Here is a 22,667-nt window from a genome sequence, read left to right on the forward strand (position 1 = left end):
AAAATGTATATGTATTGTTCCCTCTTGAACCCATTTCCAATGAAAGTAGGTTTCTAGAACTAACAGCCCTCCTCCTCATCTAATTTCTCAGTGTCAGTTCTTTCCCTTGCACCTCATTTGTATAAGATAATTACTCTTTTTAGCCATTCCTGAATAGTTTTACTTTTTAAAGTCATATCATGCTCAGGTCTACCCTAATCTTTCTTATGAACTACCCAATTGTGGCACCACCATATTATGAGCAACAAGAAAAAAACAATATGTAGATTGGTTTTTTCTTGTTGCTCATAGTATTTTATACTTGAGTTAGGGGGTTTTGGAATTTGACTATAATATCCTTGTGGGTTTTCCTCATAAGAGCTCTTTCAGGTGGTGATTGGTGGATTTGTTTCTATTTGTACTTTCCCCTCTTATTCTAATGCTTCAGGACAATATTCTTTAGTTATTTCTTGCATTATTGTATCAAGATTCTTTTTTTAATCATAGCTTTCAGGTAGTCATATTATTCTTATGTTTTCTCTTCTTGATATGATTTCCAGATCAGTTGTTTTTCTCATGAGATGTTTCACATTCTCTTCTATTTGTTCATTCTTTTTAATTTGTTTTGTTATTTCTTAATCTCTTATAACTTTGCTGGATTCCCCTTGGCCAATTCTCATTTTTAAGGAGTCATTTTCTTCTTAAGGGGTGAGAAAGAAGATTTGCACTGGGAGAAGGAAGAGATAAAATGGGGTAAATTATCTCATACAAAAGAGGCATGAAAGACCTATTACAGTGGAGGGAATGATTGGGGGTGGTAGTAGCTTGCCATGTTTGAACCTTACTCTTATCAGAATTGGCTTAAAGAGGGAATAACATACACATTAAGTTGGAAATAGAAATCTACCTTACTTTATAGGGAAGTAAAGAGGGAAGGGAATAAGAGAAGGGGGTGGGGGAGACTGATTAAAGGGAGGGCAGATTGGGGGAGGCAGTAGTCAGAAGCGAAACACTTATGAGGAGAGAGAAAGAAGGATAAACAAGGGAAAAATAGGATGGAGAGAGATACACAGACAGTAATCATAACAGTGAATGTGAATGCAATGAACTCAACCATAAAATGAAAGTCGATGGCAGAATGGATCTAAAACAAGAATCCTACAATATGCTATTTACCAGAAACATATCTGAAGCACAGAGACACACACACAGAGTAAAGATAAGGGGCTGGAACAGTATCTATTATGCTTCAGCTGAAGCAAAAAAATAAAAAACAAAAAGGAAAAGCAAAAATACATCTAATTAAAACAAATAAGGACAGAAACTATATCTTGCTAAAAGCTACCATAGACAATGAAATAATATCAATATTAAACATATGTGCACCAAATGGCATAGCATCTAAATTTTTAAAGGAGGAGTTAAATGAATTGCAGGAGGAATAGACAGTAAAAATATAGTAGTGGTAAAACTCAACTGTCCCCTATAGGTAAATACCCCTAGGTAAATCAAACCAAAAATAAACAAGAAGGAAGTTAAGGAGCTAAGTAGAATTTTATAAAGTTAGAAATGATAGATTCTGGAGAAAATTGAATAGGAATGGAAAGGAATATTCCTTTTCCTCAGCAGTACATGGCACCTACACAAAATTGACCGAGTGTTAAGTCATAAAAATCTCACAATCAGATGCATAAAGGCAGAAATATTAAATTCATCCTTTTGAGATCACGATGCAATAAAGTTATATGTAATAAAGGGGCAGAGAAAGATAGGCTAAAAATTAGTTGGAAACTAAATAGTCTAATACTAAAGAATGAGTGGGCCAAACAACAAATCAAAGAAATAATTTTATTAAAGAGAATGACAACAATGAGAAAACATACCAAAATTTATGAGTTGCAACCATAGCAGTACTTTGGGGAAAATTTATATCTCTAAATGCTTACATCAATAGAACAGAAAAAAGAGCAGATCAATGAACTGGGTTTGCAACTAAAAAAAATTTAGAAAGAGAACAAATTTAAAAATATACAATTAACACCTAATTGGGAATCCTGAAACTCAGAGGAAAGAACAATAAAACTGAAAACTATTGAACTAATAAATAAAACTAGAAGCTGGTTTTATGGGTGAAAAAAGAATCAAATAGATAATCCAATGGCTAATGTGATTTAAGAAGGAAAGAAAACCAAATTGTAAGTATCAAAAATGAAAGGGGTGAATTCACCACAAATGAAGAGGAATTTAAAACAATTATTCAGAATTTTATGCCCAACTATATACTAATAAATCTGACAATCTAAGTGAAATGCATAAATATTTACAAAAATATAAATTGCCCAGATTAACAGTAGAGGAAATAGAATACTTCAACAACCCCATCCTAGAAAAAGAAATGGAACAAGCCATCAATGAACTCCCTGAGGAAAAATCTCCATGGCCAGATGGATTCAGAAATGAATTCTATGAAACATTTAAAGAACAATTAATCCCAATACTATATAAACTATTTGGAAAAATAGACAAATGAGTCCTATCAAATTCCTTTTATGACACAAATATGATGCTGATACCTACACCAGGAAGAGCTAAAACAGATAAAGAAGACTGTAGACAAATTTCCCTAATGAATATTGAGGCAAAAAATTTAAATAACATACTAGTAAGGAGATCACAGCAATATATCACAAAGGTCATACACTATGACTAGGTGGAATTTATACCAGGAATGCAGGGCTGGTTCAATATAAAAAAAGTATCAGCATAAGTGTCCACATCAATAACAAAATCAATGGAAATCATACAGTTATCTCAAGAGTTGAAGAAAAAAATCTTTTGAGAAAATACAGTACCCATTCCTATTAAAACACTAGAGAGCATAGGAATCAATGGAGCTTTCCTTAAAATGATAAGTAATATCTATCTAAAACCATCAGCAAGCATTATCTGTAATAGGGATAAACCTGAAGCGTTCCCAGTAAGATCAGGGGTGAAGCAAGGATGCCCATTATTACCACTATTATTCAATTTGTACTAGAGATGCCAGCTATAGCAATAAGAGAAGAAAAAGAAATTAAAGGAAGGAGAATAGTCAATGAGGAAAGAAAACTATCACTCTTTGCAGATGATATAACAGTATACTTAGAGAATTCTAGAAAATCGACTTAAAAACCTCTTGAGATCATTAACAACATTGGTTGGTTGGTTGTTGTCCTTCATTCTCAAAGGGGAACAAAATGATATCACTATGCTAGATTCAAGTTTCACTGTGTCCCTACTGTGGCTGATCAGACCAATATGAGCTCAGAATGCTCTACCACAGGTCGGGCACAAATAGTCCATGTGAACATTTGGGGTGGATACTTCAAATTTGTGCATTCTGTGTTTCCTTTGTGCTGTCTCAATTCTGCTTTCCTCATAGAGCACAGCACCTTCTCTGATATGGGCACATTGTGATGAGTGGTCCTGTGCCAATGTCTTCCATGCCACACAATCAATATCAAAGTTCTTAAGAGAAACCTTGAGAGTGTCCACTTCTTCTGACCACCATGTGAACACTTGCCCTGGGTGAGTTCTCTATAAAAGTCTTTTTGGCAAGCATAGGTTTTGCATTAGAACAATATGGCCAGCCCATCGGAGTTGTGCTCCCTGAAGTAGAGTTTGAATGCTTGCCAGTTTAGTTTGAGTAAGGACCTCAGTGTCTGGTACCTTATTCTGCCAGGTGATCTTCAGTATCTTCCTAAGACAATTCAAATGGAACTGACTCAGTTTCCTGTCATGGCACTGGTATACTGTCCAGGTTGCACAGGCATACAAAAAGGAGGAAGGCATGATGGCTCTGAAGACCTTCAGTTTGGTAGCCAGTCTAATACCTCTTCTCTCCCATACTTTCATTCCGAGCCTCCCAAACACTGAGCTACATTAGCAAAGTTACAGAATATAATATAAATCCACATAAATCATCAGCATGTCTATATATTAGCAGCCAAGCTCAGCAAGAGAAGTTTCATTTAAAACAACTGTAAACAATATAAAATACTTTGGAGTCTACTGCCAAGACAAACTCAGCAACTATATGAACACAATTACAAAACAGTTCTCACACAAATTAAGTCAGATCTAAACAATTGGAAAAATATTAATTGCTCATGGGTAGGCTGAGTCAATATAATAAAATGACAATTCTATCTAAATTAATCTACTTATTCAGTGCCATACCAATCAAATTACCAAAATATTATTTTATAGGACTAGGAAATATAATAACAAAATTCATCTGGAAGAACAAAAGGTTAAGAATATCAAGGGAATCAATGGAAAAAAATGTAAAGAAAGGTAGCCTTGCTGTAACAGATCTCAAACTGTATTATAAAGCAGTAAATATCAAAACAATCTTCTACTGGCTAAGAAATAGATTGGGGAATCAGTGGACTAGATTAAGTATACAATATATAGTATTAAACGACCACAGTTATCTAGTGTTTGATAAATCAAAAGACTCAAACTTTTGGGACAGAAGCTCATTATTCAACGAAAACTGCTGGGAAAACTGGAAGACAGTATGTATGGCAGAAATGAAATATAGATGAACATCTCACACTGTATACCAAGAAAGGGTCAAAATGAATATATGATTTAGACATAAAGGTAGATATCATAAGTAAATTAGGAGAGTACGGAATAGTTTGTCTGTAAGATCTAAGGAGAATGGAAGAATTTAGGAGGAAACAAGATACAGAGTACATTACAAAATGTAAAATGGACCATTTTGATGATACAAAATTTAAAAGGTTTTGCACAAACAAAATGAATGCAACAAAAATTAGAAGTAGAAAGCTGGAAAAAAATTTTTATAGCAAATATCTCTGATAAAGCCTCATTTCTCAAATATATAGAGAAATGGGTCAAATTTACAGAGAACTGAATCAAATTTATAAGAATACAAGTCATTCCCCAATTAATAAATGGTCAAAGGATATGAACAGATAGTTTTCAGATAAAGAAATCAAAATTATCTATAGTCATATGAAAAATGCTCTAAGTTACTACTGTTTGCAGAAATGCAAATTAAAACAATTCTGAGGTACCACCTCCCACTCATGAGATTGTCTAATATGACAGAAAAGGAAAATGATAAATTTTGGAGGGGATGTGGGAAAATTGGGACACTAATGTCCTGTTGGTGGATTTGTGAACTGATCCAAACCATTCTGGAGAGCAATTTGGAACTATGCCCAAAGGGCTATCAAATTGTGCATACCCTTTGATCTGCAATACCACTACTAGGAAAGATTCTTTAAAAGGGAAAAGAACCTACTGTACAAAAATATTTGTAGCTGCTCTTTTTGTGGTGGCTAAGAATTGGACTTCAAAGGGATGCCCATCAATTTGGGGAATAACTGAACAAGTAATGATACATGATTGTAATGGAATATTAATTATTGTGCTGTAAAGAAATGACAAAGCAGGACGATTTCAGGAAAAACTGGAAAGACTTATACGAACATATGCTGAGTGAGGTGAGCAGAACCAGAAGAACATTGTACACTGTAGCAACAATACTGTACAAGGAAGAACTATGAATGACAGCTATTCTCAACAGTGCAATGATCGAAGACAATCCCAAAGGACCCATGATAAAAAACGCTATCTGCCTCCAGAGAAAGAATTGAAGGCATCTGACTATAGACTGAAGCATGCTTCCTTTCCCTCCCTCCCTCCCTTCCTTCTTTCCTTCCTTCCTTCCCTCCTTCCCTTCCCTTCCTTTTTTCTTTCTCTCTCTATTTCTTGTTTTCTTCCACAAAATGCCTAATACGGAAAAGTTTTACATTACTGCATATGTAAAACCTATGTCAGATTGCTTCCCATCTCAGGGATGGGGGGGAAAGGGAGGAAGGGATAAAATTTGGAACTCAATCTTTTAAAAAACAACAAATGGTAAAAAATGTTTTTACATGTAACTGGGGAAAATATTATTTAAAAAATAAAATAAAATTCCATCATGGTATAATAAAAACTTCCAAAAAATAAAAAAGTTTGCTGTGACCAGTAAGCAACTTGACAAAACTCTATTAATCTCTGCCCTGCTTCATTTTGTACTCCAAGGTCAAACTTGCCTGCTATTCCAATTATCTTTTGAATTCCTACTTTAGCATTCCAACCCCCTACAACAAATGTGACATCTTTTTTTGTCTTTGTTTTTGCTATGTCTAGATGTTGTAGTTCTCTCATAGAATTGATCCACTTTGGTTTCTTTGGCATCAGTGGCTGGAGCATAGACTTGTATTATTGTGATGTTGAAAGGTTTGCCTTCAATTCAAACAGATATCATTCAGTCATTTTTGAGAGTATACCCCAGTATGCTTTTCTCATGCTTTTATTGACTGAGGGCTACTCCATTTCTTCAAAGGTCTTCTTGCTTACAGTAGTGATCACCTGAATTTAATTCACTCAGTCTCATCCATTTAAGTTTACTGCCTCCCAAGATGCTGATGTTTAATCTTTCTATCTCCTGTTTGACCACATCCAACTTAACTTTGGTTCATAAATCTTTCCATGATATTATGTAATACTGATCTTTTTAGCTTTGGATTTTCCCTTTGTTGCCAGACACATTCACAGCTGAGCTTCCTGTCAGCTTTGGCTCAACCTCTTTCTAGAGTTGCTTGTAGTTATCTTCCTCTCTTTCTCAGTAGTGGATTGGACACCTTCTGCCCTGAGGGATGCCTCTTTCAGTATCCTCTCCTTTATCAATTTTAATATGGTTCATGGGGTTTTCTGGGATGAAGACACTGGAATGGTTTGCCATTTCCTTTTACAGTGGATTACGTTTTGTCAGAACTTTTCACTATGACTTATTTATCCAGGATAACCCTGTACAGCATAGTTCATAGTTTCATTGAGCTAGGCAAGTCCCTCCACCATGACAAAGCAGTGATCCAGGAGGGTAATCCAGTTTAACCTTTTATTTTTTTTTTGATCGAGGCCTGTTTCCATTGGCTCTCTTCACCTCATCTTTGATCCCCTCTTCTTGTTTGCTATCTTCTTCCCTTTAGGGTTTTATTAGTTCCCTTTTATTGCCTGATTTTATCTAGTTGCAAATTTCTTATGCCTTTTTTTCTTCTCAAGTCAAGTGGATTCCACCTTTCCTTTCCTCTCCTTCAGAGAGTCTTGTTCATTAGGTTTTAAAAAAAATTTTATTTTTTTAAAATTCCGTACTTTATTTAATATTTTTTTAGTTTTCAGGATTGATTTCCACAAGATTTTGAGTTACAAATTTTCTCCCCATTTCTACCTTCCCCCCACTCCAAGATGGTATATAATCTGATTGCCCCATTCCCCAGTCAGCCCTCCCTTCTGTCACCCCACTCCTCCACCTCCTCCCCATCCCTTTCCCCCTTGCTTTCTTGTAGGGCAAGATAGATTTCTATGCCCCATTGCCTGTATATCTTATTTCACAGTTGCATGCAAAAACAACTTTTTTTTTAGAGCATCTTCTTTTAAAACTTTGGGTTCCAAATTCTCTCCCCTCTTCCCTCCCCACCCACTCTCTCTAAGAAGCCATGCAATTCAACATAGGCCACACATGTATCATTATGAAAAACACTTCCATAAATAGTCATGTTGTGAAAGACTAACTGTATTTCCCTCCCTCCTATCCTGTCCTCCTTTATTCAATTTTCTCCCTTGACTGTGTCCCTTTTCAAAGGTGTTTGCTTTTGATTATTTCTTCTCCTATCTGCCCTCCCTTCTATAGTCCCCCCTTTTTATCCCCTTCCCCCTACTTTCATGTAGGGTAAGATACACCTCCTCAAGTGAAATCCAATGAGAGCAAGATTCACTCATTCCCCCTAACCCACCCCCTCTTCCCTTCCAATGAACTGCTTTTTCTTGCCACTTTTATGAGATAATTTACCCCATTCTATCTCTCCCTTTCTCCCTCTCTCAATATATTCCTCTCTCATTCCTTAATTTTATTATTTAGATATCATCCCTTCATATTCAAGTCACTCTTTGCCCTCTGCCTATATGTGTGTGTGTGTGTGTATGTGTGTATACACACACATATACATACATATATATGTATATTCCCTTCAACTACCCTAATACTGAGAAAGGTCTCATGAATTACACACATCATCTTTCCATGTAAGAATGTAAGCAAAACAGTTCCACTTTAGTAAATCCCTTATGATTTCTCTTTCTTCTTTACCTTTTCATGCTTCTCTTGATTCTTGTGTTTGAAAGTCAGATTTTCTATTCAGCTCTGGTCTTTTCAGTGGGAAAGCTTGAAAGTCTTCTATTTTATTGAAAATCCATATTTTGTCTTGGAGCATTATACTCAGTTTTGCTGGGTAGGTGATTCTTGGTTTCAATCCTAACTCCTTTGACCTCTGGAATATCATATTCCATGCCCTTTGATCCCTTAATGTGGAAGCTGCTAGATATTGGGTTATCCTGATTGTGTTTCCACAATACTCAAATTGTTTCTTTCTGGCTGCTTGCAATATTTTCTCCTTGACCTGGGAACTCTGGAATTTGGTTACAATGTTCCTAGGAGTTTTCTTTTTGGGATCTGAATGGTCGGTGGATTCTTTCAATTTCTATTTTACCCTCTTATTCTAGAATATCAGGGCAGTTTTCCTTGATAATTTCTTGAAATATGGTGTCTAGACTTTTTTTTTATCATGATTTTGATGTAGGATCTTTGACTTTGTTGACTTCTTCTGGCTATATGTTTTGATCTTCTTTGTCACTAAAGAAAGATTCTATAGTCTGAGTCCCAATAGTGTTAGCAAGGCAAACAAGGGAAGAAAGTGGCAACAATGTTGCTTAACACGTTGACTTGTGTTAGGAGTTGCAATAACTCATTGGTAATGCCTTCAGGATCAATTCCTGGGACTTTGCTGTGTTCAGTTAGGTGGGTGATAAATTCTAAGTCACATATCCTGTGTCACATTATGATTATGCCATAAATTTCTAGACACAAAGAAACAGGGATATGAGACAAGCTTGTACATAGTAATCCCCTTTTAAGTAAATATGGGAAGGATTGATTGATGCATTGACAAATCAAAGGGGGAAGTCCCCTTTATGAATATAGATACAGAAAGTCAAAAAGCAATTGTCTCTTTCAGATTCAAAAAGTCCTTTCTTATACAGCTGTCTGGAAAGGAATATTGTCAGTGAAATCCTCTGGTCCTTAGCATCTGCTCCAGCCATCTTCAGCACTGCATCCCAGCATCTTCTTCTTCTCTTCTTCTTCTAGGAACCAGCTTTCTGTCCATTCTCCTACAAGAGTGATCTTAGCACAATTCCAAATTACCACCTCCAATCTCCATTACCCTGATAAATTCACATCAGAAGTCAGTGTCCTACATTCATCCATTATTAATTTCCTCATCAGGAGGATGAGATGTCAGTGCATATATAAATACATTAAATAGTCAATAACGCATATAGAATCTTAACCTTTTAGTCATGTCATATTTCTTTGATGGCATCCACAAAATAAACCACAAACCATTTTTCTTTTCAGCATCATTAATTGTAACAAGACTTTAGAGTCAAATAAATAACATTCTCACATTGCTTTACAAAGCGAGCCCTAAGTGGTTCATATGCATTTCTACCATTGTTTATAAAGCTTTACTAAGTTGGTAATAACAAAGTTTCTAGTTACTGCAGAATTCCTAGATGTCACAAAGTTTCCTAGTCAAAAAGGTGTCGTAATAGAATCTCACATTGGTAACAGTAGGACATCTTAAGGTGAGTCTGAAGCAGGTTGTATAATTTTTTGCACATGTTCTAGTTCTAGATAAAAATATTGTTAGATTGTCCAGTAGGATAACACAAAAGAGCTCATCAGACCTTCACCTATTAACAGTACAGGATCACATTCCCTCTGAGTAGCTTGTGTCATTTCTCTCAGATACTGATTTAATGCAGACCCAAATTCAAACTCAAAGCAAAATTAGTTATGGTCCCAAGTGAGCCAGGTACAGTTGCTTTTAGTCGCAATAAGCAACAACGATTTGCCAGGACTCACATACATATAAGGGATTTAATTAAACATCTTTCCTTCTCAAATTTAAACTTGTCCTGGTGATAAAAGCCAATCATTAGAATCTTTTCTATTTGTACATAAATCTGCAATTCCTCAGCAAGCCAAGTTCATTGTTAGAATTTACATAACTCAAACAAGTTCTTTTCCCGGGGCTGATGACCTTGCCCATGCAGATAGTTTCCAGTGACCTTGGCAATTTGCAAAATAAAGAGAATTAACATGGACCCCAGGAAGAGGTTAATACTGGTGCCCCTTGCCTGCTACCCTCCATACAGAAGGACTGTTCTGAATGGGCAGAACCAACCTTCTTCTTATCCTTTTTTCCTGCCTGCCTCCCCCTTTCTTTTGTTTTTCTAAGAGAATTTTAATGTCTTTGTTACATCTTTCTACAATGGCCTGTAGCAAATTCTATTTGGGCAGTCTCAATATGTTGGATTACATAGATAGCATATTTGCTATCAAATATAATGTTAAGTGGTTCAGAAAAGTCCCTTACTGCAGCTATTATAGGATACAGCTCATTTTGCTGTATAGAGGCAAATAGTGTAGTAATTATTTACTTTACATTCGGTGGGGAGAAATAGCATGCTCAGTGGTGTTGAGTTGCATCAGTGAATACTGTCCTAGAGAACTTAACAATTGTGGCAAATATCCACTGGTACCTTGATACATCATTAGAAAAACTTGCCAGTCAAGGTCATTAGCTAGTAGAAGTTCGAACAGCATGTGGTCTATTCCCTATCAGCAATGTGACTCTTTTTATGCTTTTCTGAAGGAGTTGAGCAACCATTTGAGGGTAAGGAGAAATGCTTCTTGAGGCTTGAAATGGCAAATAAATCCATTCTGTCATTTTGTTGGTGTAAAGCCCCAAAATAAATTTTTGGTGTAGGAAGGATAGTAACTTCTAGCAGGTGCTTGGGATCAATCCTATATGTTTGGCACTTTTGGAGAGCCTCCTCAACTTTTGTAAGTTGTTGTGAGGCTTGTGGGGTCAATTGTCAAGGAGAACTGGGGTGTGGATCTCCCTTTAAGATCTTGAATAGTTCTCCCAGCTCTTGGGTACTTATTTGTAGGTGAGGATGAACCCAATTAATATCTCCAAGCAGCTTTTGAAAATCATTGAGTGTCTTAAGCTTTTGTCTACAAATGGAGATTTTTGTAGGTGTTACTGATGTGGGACTGAGTGTCTACCCTAAATATGAATATAGAAGAGCAAGTTGTATTTTGTCTGGGCCATGATGAGTCTATAATTTTTTAAATGTGCCTCGGTTTCCTGTAAAATGAGGCTCAAAATTTCTGCCTGTGGATATGAACACACTATGTTATTCATGTAATGAAAGAGATTAGCTTTGGGATATTTCTCTCTTATAGGTTGTAAAGCTTGTGCAACACATTGTTGACACAAGGTGGGACTATTTTTCATCCCTTGTGGCAGGACTTTCCATTGGAATCTCTTGTGAGGTTCCTTGAAATTAACAGAATCTGTGGGATGTAATGGAATAGTATAGAAACAATCTTTTAAATCTATGATCCGTAAAGGCCTGTCCCTAGGTATCATGTCAGGTGTGGGGAGTCCTGGTTGAAGATTTCCCATAGTTTCCATTCTAACATAAATTTTTCTCAAATTGGTAAGCATTCTCCATTTTCCAGATTTCTTTCTTATAGTGAAAATAGGAGAATTCCAAGGATTGTTGGAGCTTTCAATGTGCCCCGCCTTTTAATTATTCATAAACGATGTTGGTAATGGCCTGTAGTTTTACTGATGTTAAAGGCCATTGTTCAACCCATACTGGGAGCCCATCCTTCCAGGTTATCTTAGGCATCCTATCCTTAGAATTTATGGCAGCGGCCCTTCCTAAAATTTTGGGGTGGGGTGAGATTGTATAGTGACCTTCATATATTGCAAGAGGTTTCTCCCCCATAGATTTATAGGTAGATGTGATAAAAACATATGGTCTGAATTTTCCTCTCTGTTTTTCTACCTCCCAGCTTAAACATTCTGCACTTTATTTTGGGATAGTGACCATCCCTGTTCCTTGCAGTGACATATCACTTGTTACTAGTGGCCAGGCTTTTGGCCAAAGTCAGTCTGTGATGATTGATTTGTCTGCTCCAGTATCTATCAATCCTTCAAATTCTATGCCTTCTATTTTTTTCAAAGTTGCTCTTTTTGCTGTAATATCTAGTACCCAGAAAGCCTCTCTTCCTGTGCTTCCAAATCCTTGTGAGCCCTGAACCTTCTGAAAATGATTCCCTGTGGTTTCATATTTTATCAAAATCAATTGTGCTATTCTCTCCCCTTTTCCTATATGTATGGGATGTGGCAAGGTTGTGTATAATAAAATTTTGATTTCTAACTGTCTGAGGGGTAACTAGGGAAAGGGTGGCCCCAGGGCAGTTTCCCAAATTCAAATGGCATTCTGATGCCCAATGGTTCCCCTTTCCACACCTAGGGCATGGTGTGGTTGGTGGGGAGGTGGAACTTTTCCATATCCCTATACATGGTACTCTACATTCCCTTTTCATGTGTCTAGGCTTTCCATGGTTATAGCATTTTAAAGTGGTTTTTGGCTGCTATTGATTAAAAGCAGCAGCCACTACCTCAGAGCAGTATGCCAGTGTGCCCACTTTTTGGCATCTTTGAATCATCTCAGAGATGGTCATATGAGATCCCCCACCTAACAGGGCTCTCTCACAATCTGCATTACAATTTTCAACTGCCAACTTTTGTAACAATATATTGGCAGCTTCAGCATCCCCTACACTCCTTTGGATGGTTTGTGTGAGTCTATTTAGAAAATCTGGGAATGTTTCTGTTGCCCCCTGTCTTTTGTTTTTTTTTTTTCCTTTTTTTTCTAAATTTATTTAATATATTTAGTTTTCAGCATTGATTTTCACAAAAGTTTGAATTACAAATTTTTTCCCCATTTCTACCCTCCCCTCACTCCAAGATGGCATATATTCTGGTTGCCCCGTTCCCCAGTCAGCCCTCCCATCTGTCACCCCACTCCCCTCCCATCCCCCTTTCCCTTCTTCTCTTGTAGGGCAAGATAAATTTCTATGCCCCATTGCCTGTGTATCTTATTTCCTAGTTGCATGCAAAAACTTTTTTTTGTTGTTGTTTTTGAACATCTGTTTTTAAAACTTTGAGTTCCAAATTCTCTCCCCTCTTCCCTCCCCACTCACCCTCCCTAAGAAGGCAAGCAATTCAACATAGGCCATATGCGTATCATTATGTAAAACCCTTCCACAATACTCATGTTGTGAAAGATTAACTATGTTTTGCTCCTTCCTAACCTATCCCCCTTTACTGAATTTTCTCACTTGACCCTGTCCCTTTTCGAAAGTGTTTGTTTTTGATTACCTCCTCCCCCCATCTGCCCTCCCTTCTATCGTCCTCCCTTTTTTATCTTCTTCCTCCTTCTTTCCTGTGGGGTAAGATACCCAATTGAGTGTGTATGGTATTCCCTCCTCAGGTCAAATCCAATGAGAGCAAGATTTACTCATTCCCCCTCACCTGCCCCCTCTTCCCTCCCTACAGAACCACTTTTTCTTGCCACTTTAATGCGAGATAATTTATCCCATTCTATCTCTCCCTTTCTCCCTCTCTCAATATATTCCTCTCTTATCCCTTAAATTGATTTTATTTTTTTAGATATCATCCCTTCATATTCAACTCACCCTGTGCCCTTTGTGTGTGTGTGTGTGTATACCTACATATATACATACATAGACACACACATATGTATATATATGTATACACACACACACATATATATGCATATTCCTTTCAGCTACTATGATATTGAGGTCTCATGAATCATACACATCATCTTTCTATGTAGGAATGTAAACAAAACAGTTCAACTTTAGTAAGTCCCTTATGATTTCTCTTTCTTGTTTACCTTTTCATGCTTCTCTTGATTCTTGTGTTTGAAAGTCAAATTTTCAATTCAGCTGTGGTCTTTTCACTGAGAAAGCTTGAAAGTCCTCTATTTTATTGAAAATCTATATTTTGCCTTGGAGCATGATACTCAGTTTTGCTGGGTAGGTGATTCTTGGTTTTAATCCTAGCTCCATTGACCTCCGGAATATCGTATTCCAAGCCCTTCGGTCCCTTAATGTGGAAGCTGCCAGATCCTGTGTTATCCTGATTGTTTTTCCACAATATTCAAATTGTTTCTTTCTGGCTGCTTGCAGTATTTTCTCCTTGATCTGGGAGCTCTGGAAGTTGGCGACAATGTTCCTAGGAGTTTGCTTTTTGGTATCTGTTTGAGGAGACGATCTGTGGATTCTTTCAATTTCTATTTTGCCCTCTGGCTCTAGAATATCAGGGAAGTTCTCCTTGATAATTTCTTGAAAGATGATATCTAGGCTCTTTTTTTGATCATGGCTTTCAGGTAGTCCAATAATTTTTAAATTATCTCTCCTGGATCTATTTTCTAGGTCAGTGGTTTTTCCAATGAGATATTTGACATTGTCTTCCATTTTTTCATTCCTTTGGTTCTGTTTTATAACATCTTGATTTCTCATCAAGTCACTAGCTTCCACTTGCTCCAATCTCATTTTTAAGATAGTATTTTCTTCAGTGGTCTTTTGGACCTCCTTTTCCATTTGGCTAATTCTGCCTTTCAAGGCATTCTTCTCCTCATTGGCTTTTTGGAGCTCTTTCGACATTTGAGTTAGTCTATTTTTTAAAGTGTTGTTTTCTTCAATATTTTTTTCAGTATTTTTTGGGTCTCCTTTAGCAAGTCATTGACTTGTTTTTCATGGTTTTCTTGCATCATTCTCGTTTCTCATCCCAATTTTTCCTCTACTTCTCTAACTTGCTTTTCCAAATCCTTTTTTAGCTCTTCCATGGCCTGAGACCAGTTCATGTTTTTCTTGGAGGCTTTTGGTGTAGGCTCTTGCACTTTGTTGACTTCTTCAGGCTGTATGTTTTGGTCTTCTTTGTCACCAAAGAAAGATTCTGAAGTCTGAGACTGAATCTGGGTGCATTTTCGCTGCCTGGCCGTGTTCCCAGCCAACTTACTTGACTCTTGAGTTTTTTGTCGGGGTATGACTGCTTGTAGAGCAAAGAGTACTTTGTTCCAAGCTTGAGGGGATGTACTGTTGATTTCAGAGCTACTTCTGTATAGCCAGCTCTGCCACCCCAGCACTCCTCCTTCCTCAAGAACCATCAACCCGGACCTGATGCAAATCTTCAGCAGGCTCTTCACTCCTGCTCTGATCCGCCACTTAATTCCTCCCAGCACATGGGCCTGGGGCTGGAAGTAACTGCAGCTGTAGTTCTGTAGTTGCACCTCCCCCATGCCCCTGGGGCGGTGGCCGAACCACGAACTCTGTCCCCCGCAGCTTTTCCCACTAGCCTTCTCTGTGGTCTTTGGTGTTTGTGGGTTGAGACGTCTGGTAGCTGCCTCAGTTCACTGATTCAGGGTGCTAGGGCCTGTTCTGCCTGGCTCCTGGTCTGGCTGGTCCTGCTGCCTCCCACACTGCACTCTGCTCCCCTGCACTCCGTGCACGATAGACTTCATCCAGCGACCATCCAGGCTGTCCTGGGCTGGATCCCTGCTTCCCTCTGCTATTTTGTGGGTTCTGCATTCTAGAATTTGTTCAGAGCCATTTTTATAGGTTTTTGGAGGGACGTGGTGGGGAGCTCACGCAAGACCCTGCTTTCCAGCCGCCATCTTGGCTTCACCCCCAGAAGTCCGTCTTTTGTTTTTCTAAGACAATCTTAGTGATTCTAATTTTTACTCAAGTAGATTTCACTTTTGTATTCACTCCTCAAACTTTTTGAGAGTGAGAACTTTGAATTTGCCAGTCAAGGTGAGTGGGACTCTGGAAAAGATCCAGTGGTGCCTTGTCCCTTCTCCTTGTACTGAGAGACTCAAAGCATCTCTTTTTGACATCTATGCATTTTCCAAATTTGCCTTAGTGACAAATAGTATGCCAAATTCTGACTTCATTTCACTTAGATTTGAGGGAAAAATTTCTGCTTTCTTTCTTATCTCTCTTCACATTCCAAATTGGCCAGATTTGGAATGGTGGGAGAAAGAAAGAGCATTTTTTTCCAACTACATCCCAAAAGTTTTCAAATCTTGTTTCTTTCTAATTTTGACCTGATACTTCTCTAACTTGCCTTTTCCATTAAAAAAATTAAACAAGACAACATTTTTTCTCTCTAGAGATAATGGAAATTACGGGGTGTTAGATTACACACTCCACACAGAAACACAAATACAGAACACAGACACAGAGACAGGAAACAGAATTTTTGAATCCTTTACACAAATTGCTTGGCCCTCAGGAATGTAATGGAGGCCAGGTGACATGCTTTGGGGTCTTGGAGACCCTGCTTTTTATACACAAATTTCTTGGCCCTCAGGAATGTAACAGAGGCCAGGTGCCATGCTTTATTGGGGTCTTGAAGACCCTGCTTTTTAAGATGACCTGGGGGCAAATCCCTGACCACAGGGGAAATGTGCCTGTCTCTGCTGTCTCTAAAAATTCTTGTAATTTGGGTAGTTGTTATTAAGAGACCTCTTTCCCTTACTAGCTTCTTTAGAACTTTCATATAGTATTCTCGATCTCTTTCTCCTGACTGTGTCTGCCCCATTTCTGCCTGGTGATTACTTTAGAATAGGAAAGTGAAAGTAAAGGAGAGGAAAGATTATCACCCTCCCATCTCCTTAATCCCCATATAAGCCTGGTGAAAAAAAAGGAAAGTGAAAAGGAAAGTGAAAGTTTTAGTAGCTAAGAAAAGATTTATTGCCTTATACCTTAATCGACTATGTATGTCGACTGGAGCACTCCTTTTTTTTTCCAGGGTGTCTCTGCCGTGGGAGACTCAACTCTTTCAGAGTCTCTGTCCTCCAAACCTCTCTGCTTCAGGTTCATCTGCTTTGAATCCATGTTCACCTCGGGTCTGTCTGTTTTGGGTTCATTTGCTCCGAGTGTCCGCCTTTGGTCCCTTTGCTTTGTATTCATCTGCTTCATCTGTCCTTGCCTCAGGGTCCCTCGTCGGGCGCCAGTTGCCACCAGCAGCTGTGGTGCCAAAATGGCCGGAGATGGCTGAATGCCGCAGAGAGTGAAAAGAAAACATGGGACAGGCGAGAGAGTAAAGAACAGCTCTGTTTATTAAACTGAGGGACAGGGCTTATATACCCTTTTAGGCAAGCAGAATCAACAAATCCACGTGCGAGGCATTTGCATAATGCATGACTTCCTCATGCTTAGTTCCCTTTTTACCGTAAACAATATTGTTAATAGCCCACAGGTGGCATTTAGCACGTGTGTGCCATGGGGGTTTTGGAGAGAGCACGTGTGTACTGAGGAGGCTTGAAGAGCCTTCATCCTGAGCAGCACATGTATGCCGAAGTGGGGTGGAGAGTCCACATGCCGAGTTATCAGCCCAAAGGCAAGAACAGGCCTCTGGCCTGTATCTTATCCCAGAAGGGACTTTCTCAGAGCTGGCCCTCTACAGGGAGGGTAAAAAGTTTTACAAAGATTTTCCTGATCATGGGGGTGCCACACCCCTAATCCTTTTGATGTGGAAGGGATAACTGTATATGCTTTGGAAGAATCACTTGGTCAGTTAGTCAACAAGCATTTATTAAGTGCTTACTATATGCCAGATAATCACTGGGGAAAGGCAAAATTAGTCACTGTCCTCAAGAAGCTCATATGCTAATGGGTGAGACAACATGCAAAGAAGGTATATTGAGAGTAGATGGGAATGGCGGAGTCGAGAGAGGCTAATCTTTGGGGTAAGGCACTAACAGCTTGGCACCAGAAAAAAGGTCTTGTGCAAAAGCTTGGATTTGATCAGAGTATTCAAGACAAGAAAGGAAACTGAAAGGTAGGGGGTGAGGAATGGAACATTCCAGCCAGTACAAAAGCAGGGAGTCAGATATGGAATGTCTCATTTGAGGAATGACAAGGAGATAAATGTCACTGGATTGCAGAGCTTAAGGAGAGAAGAGAAGTTTAAGACTAGAAAAGAAGGAGTTAGGTTATGAAGAGCTTTAAATGCCAATAAGATTTTATATTTGATCTTGGAACTAATAGGGAGTCATTGTTGTTTCTTGAGTAGAGGGTTGACATAGCCAAACCTGTGCTTTAGAAAAATCACTTTGGCAGCTGGGTGGAACATGGACTAGAGGGGGGAAGCTTAAAAAACTCCCAAAACATTGTACTCTGCACTATATGCCAGGCACTGTGCTAAACTCTTTATAATTATTATCTCATTTGATCCTCACAACAACCCTGGGGGGTAGGTACTATTATTAGCCTTATTTTACAGATGAGGAAACTGAGGCAAGCAGAAGTTAAGTCACTTGCTCAGAGTCACAGAACTTGTAAATGTCTGAGGCCAAATTTGAGCTCAAGTCTTCCTAACTTCAGGCCATGTGGTCTATTGACTGCACCACCTGGTTATCATCAAGCACACTATTCAATAGTCCAGGCAAGACATGCTGAGGGCCTGAATGGGGCAGTGGCTGTAAGAGCGGAGAGGAAGGGATGAATACAAGAGATAGTGTGAAGGTAGATAGTGTGAAGACCAGATTTGACAAGTGACTTGATATATGAGAGGGGTAAAAATGAGGAGCTGAAGGTGGTGCCACTCTTGCAAGCCAGGGTGACTGGGAGCTGGTAGAGCTCTCAACAATAGGGAATTGGTGAAGAGGTGAGGGTTTGTGGGATGAGAGAGTGAGTTCAGCTTTGGACACCTGGGGTTTGTGATGTCTAAGGGACATCTGGCTCAAAGTACCCCAAAGTGTGGGACTGGAGCTCAGGAGAGACAAGGGCTACCTAGATAGATCTTGGATTCATGTGCATAGAGGGGATCACTGAACCCAATGGAACTGATTTCAAAATAGCAAAAATATACTTTCTTTCTCTTTGCTTTCAGTCTCTGGGCCAGACCTTGGCTTACTGAGAAAAATATTACTTGTTCCTTGGAGGGATGAGTTCTCTTTTCTCACTCTCAAACTTCGCATTCTATATGCTTGGACACAAAGCACAGTAAAAGATAATACTTGTAAAGCACTTTATGGAACTCCAAGTGCTACATAAATGCTAGCTATTGTTAAAAGAATTTGAGGTTGAATTATCAACTTTAAGTAAAAAAAAGAAGAAAACAATCATTTCAAGTTACAAACTTCCATCTGCATGTTGCCAGAGGGAAATGGTATTTGGTTCCTTTACTTTTATCCTTTTTTCTTCCTCTTGCTTCCCAACAAAGTGGGAAAGATATGGCTTGACAGCCACAGGGAACAGGTGGCAACCTAGGCTAGCCTACGGTAACTCTTGAAAAGGAGCAAGGGGAAGCAGAGGTTTGATGGCCCCTGCACATTTGAATATCCAACACTCCTGTAGCTTCCACCATTAGCTCTGAACAGTATTGGTTTGCATCTGGTTGGTTGCTCCCCTTAGTTCCCATTTGCTGTTGGTCCAACTCTGCCTCTGGCCCCAGGAATCCTGGAGGAGGCTCTGCCCTGGTCCTTCATTAGGCTGCCATAGCTGCTGCTTCTCTCCTGCAAGACACAGTCCTTACCCCTTGTGGTCACAATGGCTCATCTATGGAAGTTTGTCCCTCCTCAAGCCACCCAGAACTACAAGACCTTGAAGCCCAGGTGGCTGCATTCTCTCACCTTCAAGTCCTTGGGCTCTCATTGGCTGGTAGAGGAGTGTTCTTTATAATGACCTTCCCTCAGCACCATGTCATTCATTATCCTAAAAAGACCCTCCACCTCTCAGCTCTGGGCACTTTCTCTGGCAGTCCCCCATGTCTGGAATGCTCTCCCTGCTCATCTTCACCTTTTGGCTTCCCTGACTTTGCTTAAGTCCCAGTTAAAATCCCACCTTCTACAGGAAACCTTCCCCAAATCCCTCTTATATCTAATGCATTCCCTCTGTAGATTATTTCCTAATTATCCTGTCTATAGCTTGTACATTGTTATTCCCCCATTAGACTGTGAGCTCCTTGAGGGCAGGGACTGTATTTGCCTTTCTTTGTATTCTCAGCACTTTGCACAGTGCTTAGCCCTTAGTCAGTGTTTATTGACTGACTTGGCAAGCCTTTACACCAGAGCTGCCCTGAACACCCCACAAACCAGGGCTACTCATCCACTTTGGGTGTCCACCTTTCACACAACTCTCATCTGTGGCTCCAAGAAGCTGTAGCATGCCCAGCAGCCATACCCTGGTAAAACCTTCTCTGGCAGATGGGCTAAACCAGGTTGAGGGTAACCAACAGGCCTCAAACCCCACTGGTGATTAGGGGGATGTCTACCCCAAATATATGAATACCTCCCCCAGAAGAATGAGAAGATGAGAACATTTTGTTCCAATTACCATGAAGCAGTATTGCGGAGAGTGTAGAGCTTAGTCAGATATAGAAGATGCTAAGGTCATCCACTGCATCCTGGGCCACTGCCAGTTGTCTTGACTTTTGTCTTGATGTATTTGATGACTCTGAAAGAGAGTGTGAGGCTGACGACTTTGAGTAACTCTGCCTCACTTAAATCCAATTCATGTGCAAGTCAAGATATCACCCCATGAAGTCATTGGTCCTCTTTGAAATTCAGGATGAACCACTGACTACCCTTGCCCTCTTTCTAACCTATGTAATCTTTGATTATTCACTCCCCATGTTATTAGTTCACAAATCCTATCATTTCTATCTCCCTAACACCTCTTGTATAAGCCCCTTCTCTCCTCTGACACTGTCACCACTCTGGTGCAGTTTGTCATCGCTTCACACCTGAACTATTGCTGCTTTATCTCCCTGATTCAAGTCTTTCCACCGTCCACTCTCAAGTCATCTTCCACTGAGTTGTCAAATCTTTCTGAAGTTCAGGGTTGCCCATGTCACCCACGCCCTCCTCCATTCCATCAACTGATCAGCGACTCCCTATTTATTGCCTCCAGGATGATAATCATTTAAGCTCATTTGAAACCCAATAATGGCCAAAGCATGAACTAATCAACCAGACATGCTTTACTTTGCTCTAAAAATGCCCTTTCCTGTGTCAGTAACTATAGGACCAGATGAGGCTGACCAGGAGCATTCTTCCTGTTTGTAACCACTAAAGGACAGAATGCCTGTCTTGAATAGTGGGACATGTCTTGGTATCCTATGAACATATGCTGTATAGGGGAAACAGATATTCTGGGATTGTGACACTTGGTCAATTGAAATTACAATTTAAACTTAATTTCTTATGTTATTGTTGAAAACATATGAAGGCTATAATTTTTGAGGGCCACAGACATCCTGAGTTGAGATTATTTTAAAAGATATAAAAGACTTTTCATTCTTTTTATCAAGCAGTCAGAATTAAAGCTCTGACTTCATGTGCTAGTTTAAGGGAATAAACAATATGAATTTATATACCACTTAGACTGTTTGCCTCTTTTAACCAAACTTTCAGGTCGACAAGGATCAAATACAAAATCCTCTATTTGGCTTATAAAACCTTCTACAACCTGCTTCCTTTTCACCTTTTACTTACACTTCTTTCTCTTCTCTGCCCTCCATACTCCGCAATTCATTGACATTGGCATCTTTGCTGTGTGACCCTGGATAAGTCACTTAACCTCTGTTTGCCTCATCTATAAAATGGGTTAGTAATAGTACTCACCTCCCCAGGGTTCTTGTAAGAACCAAATGAAATAATAACTGTAAAGTGCTTAGCACAGAGTATGTGCTATATAAATGTCTGCTCTTATTATTCTTCTTTCCCTCTAACAGGGTAACATTTTAGAGAAGCTGGGAATCTGCTCGATGCCAAAATTTATCCGTTTTCTGCATGACAGAATTCCAATCAGGAAGGACCCTGATGTTGTGGTAACCAAATTGCACTTTGGGACAATACCTGTGAGGCTATATCAGCCAAAGGCACCATCTAGAAGACCCCGTTGTGGGATCATCTTTTTCCATGGAGGTGGTTGCACATTTGGGAGCCTGAGTAAGAAAAGATTTCCCTTTTGTTTAATAAAGGAGCAGAACAATGGTTGGTCTAACCTTTTCCCAAGGCTTAGTTCTCCGTGTGCATGTCAAATAGTGAACGTGCATGTCTGAAATTGTTGCTTTTCACAAGGAGTACATATTCAACGGTTTTCAAAACCATAGGAACCGCCCCACACCCCACAAAAGTTTCATACTTGATATGTTAGGTGATCCAATTCAATTTTAAGCCTTTATCAAAGAAAAGACAAAAGTCTGTGGGGATAGTAAGTGTAACCTTTGCCATCACTTCCTGACTTGGTGTATGTAGATAGTCATTATGATCTCATTCATTTATTCCTCCCATGCATTTCTTGCAAACAGGGGACATTCCCACCTGGGACAGAAGGTGATTTAGTCACATGGTGTAAAATACAAGTATTTATATGCTTTCCATCATGGGATCATAGGATTTAGTGCTTGGGGATCTTATTATATCAGATTCTGAACCTGGGGTATTTAAACTTGTTTCTAAAAATATTTTGATGATTGTATTTCAATAAAATTGGTTTCCTTAGTAATCCTATATATTTTATTTTATACATTTAGAAATACAATTCTGGGAAGGGGTTACATAGGCTTCTTCAGACTGTCAAAAGGGTCCAGGGCCCC

General features: G+C 39.0%; 1 protein-coding gene across 1 annotated transcript in view; it reads left to right on the top strand.

Annotated features, from left to right (window-relative positions):
• The window catches only part of AADACL4 (arylacetamide deacetylase like 4), a 54,810-nt gene that overhangs the window by 11,635 nt on the left and 20,508 nt on the right, over positions 1 to 22,667 (top strand). The window contains exon 2 of the mRNA XM_036742716.1: positions 21,801 to 22,017. Coding sequence (XP_036598611.1) covers positions 21,801 to 22,017 — 217 coding nt within the window. The remainder of the gene's footprint in view (positions 1 to 21,800; positions 22,018 to 22,667) is intronic.

This window comes from Trichosurus vulpecula, chromosome 2 (assembly GCF_011100635.1).
Source record: "Trichosurus vulpecula isolate mTriVul1 chromosome 2, mTriVul1.pri, whole genome shotgun sequence".
NCBI classification, from domain to species: Eukaryota; Metazoa; Chordata; class Mammalia; order Diprotodontia; family Phalangeridae; genus Trichosurus; species Trichosurus vulpecula.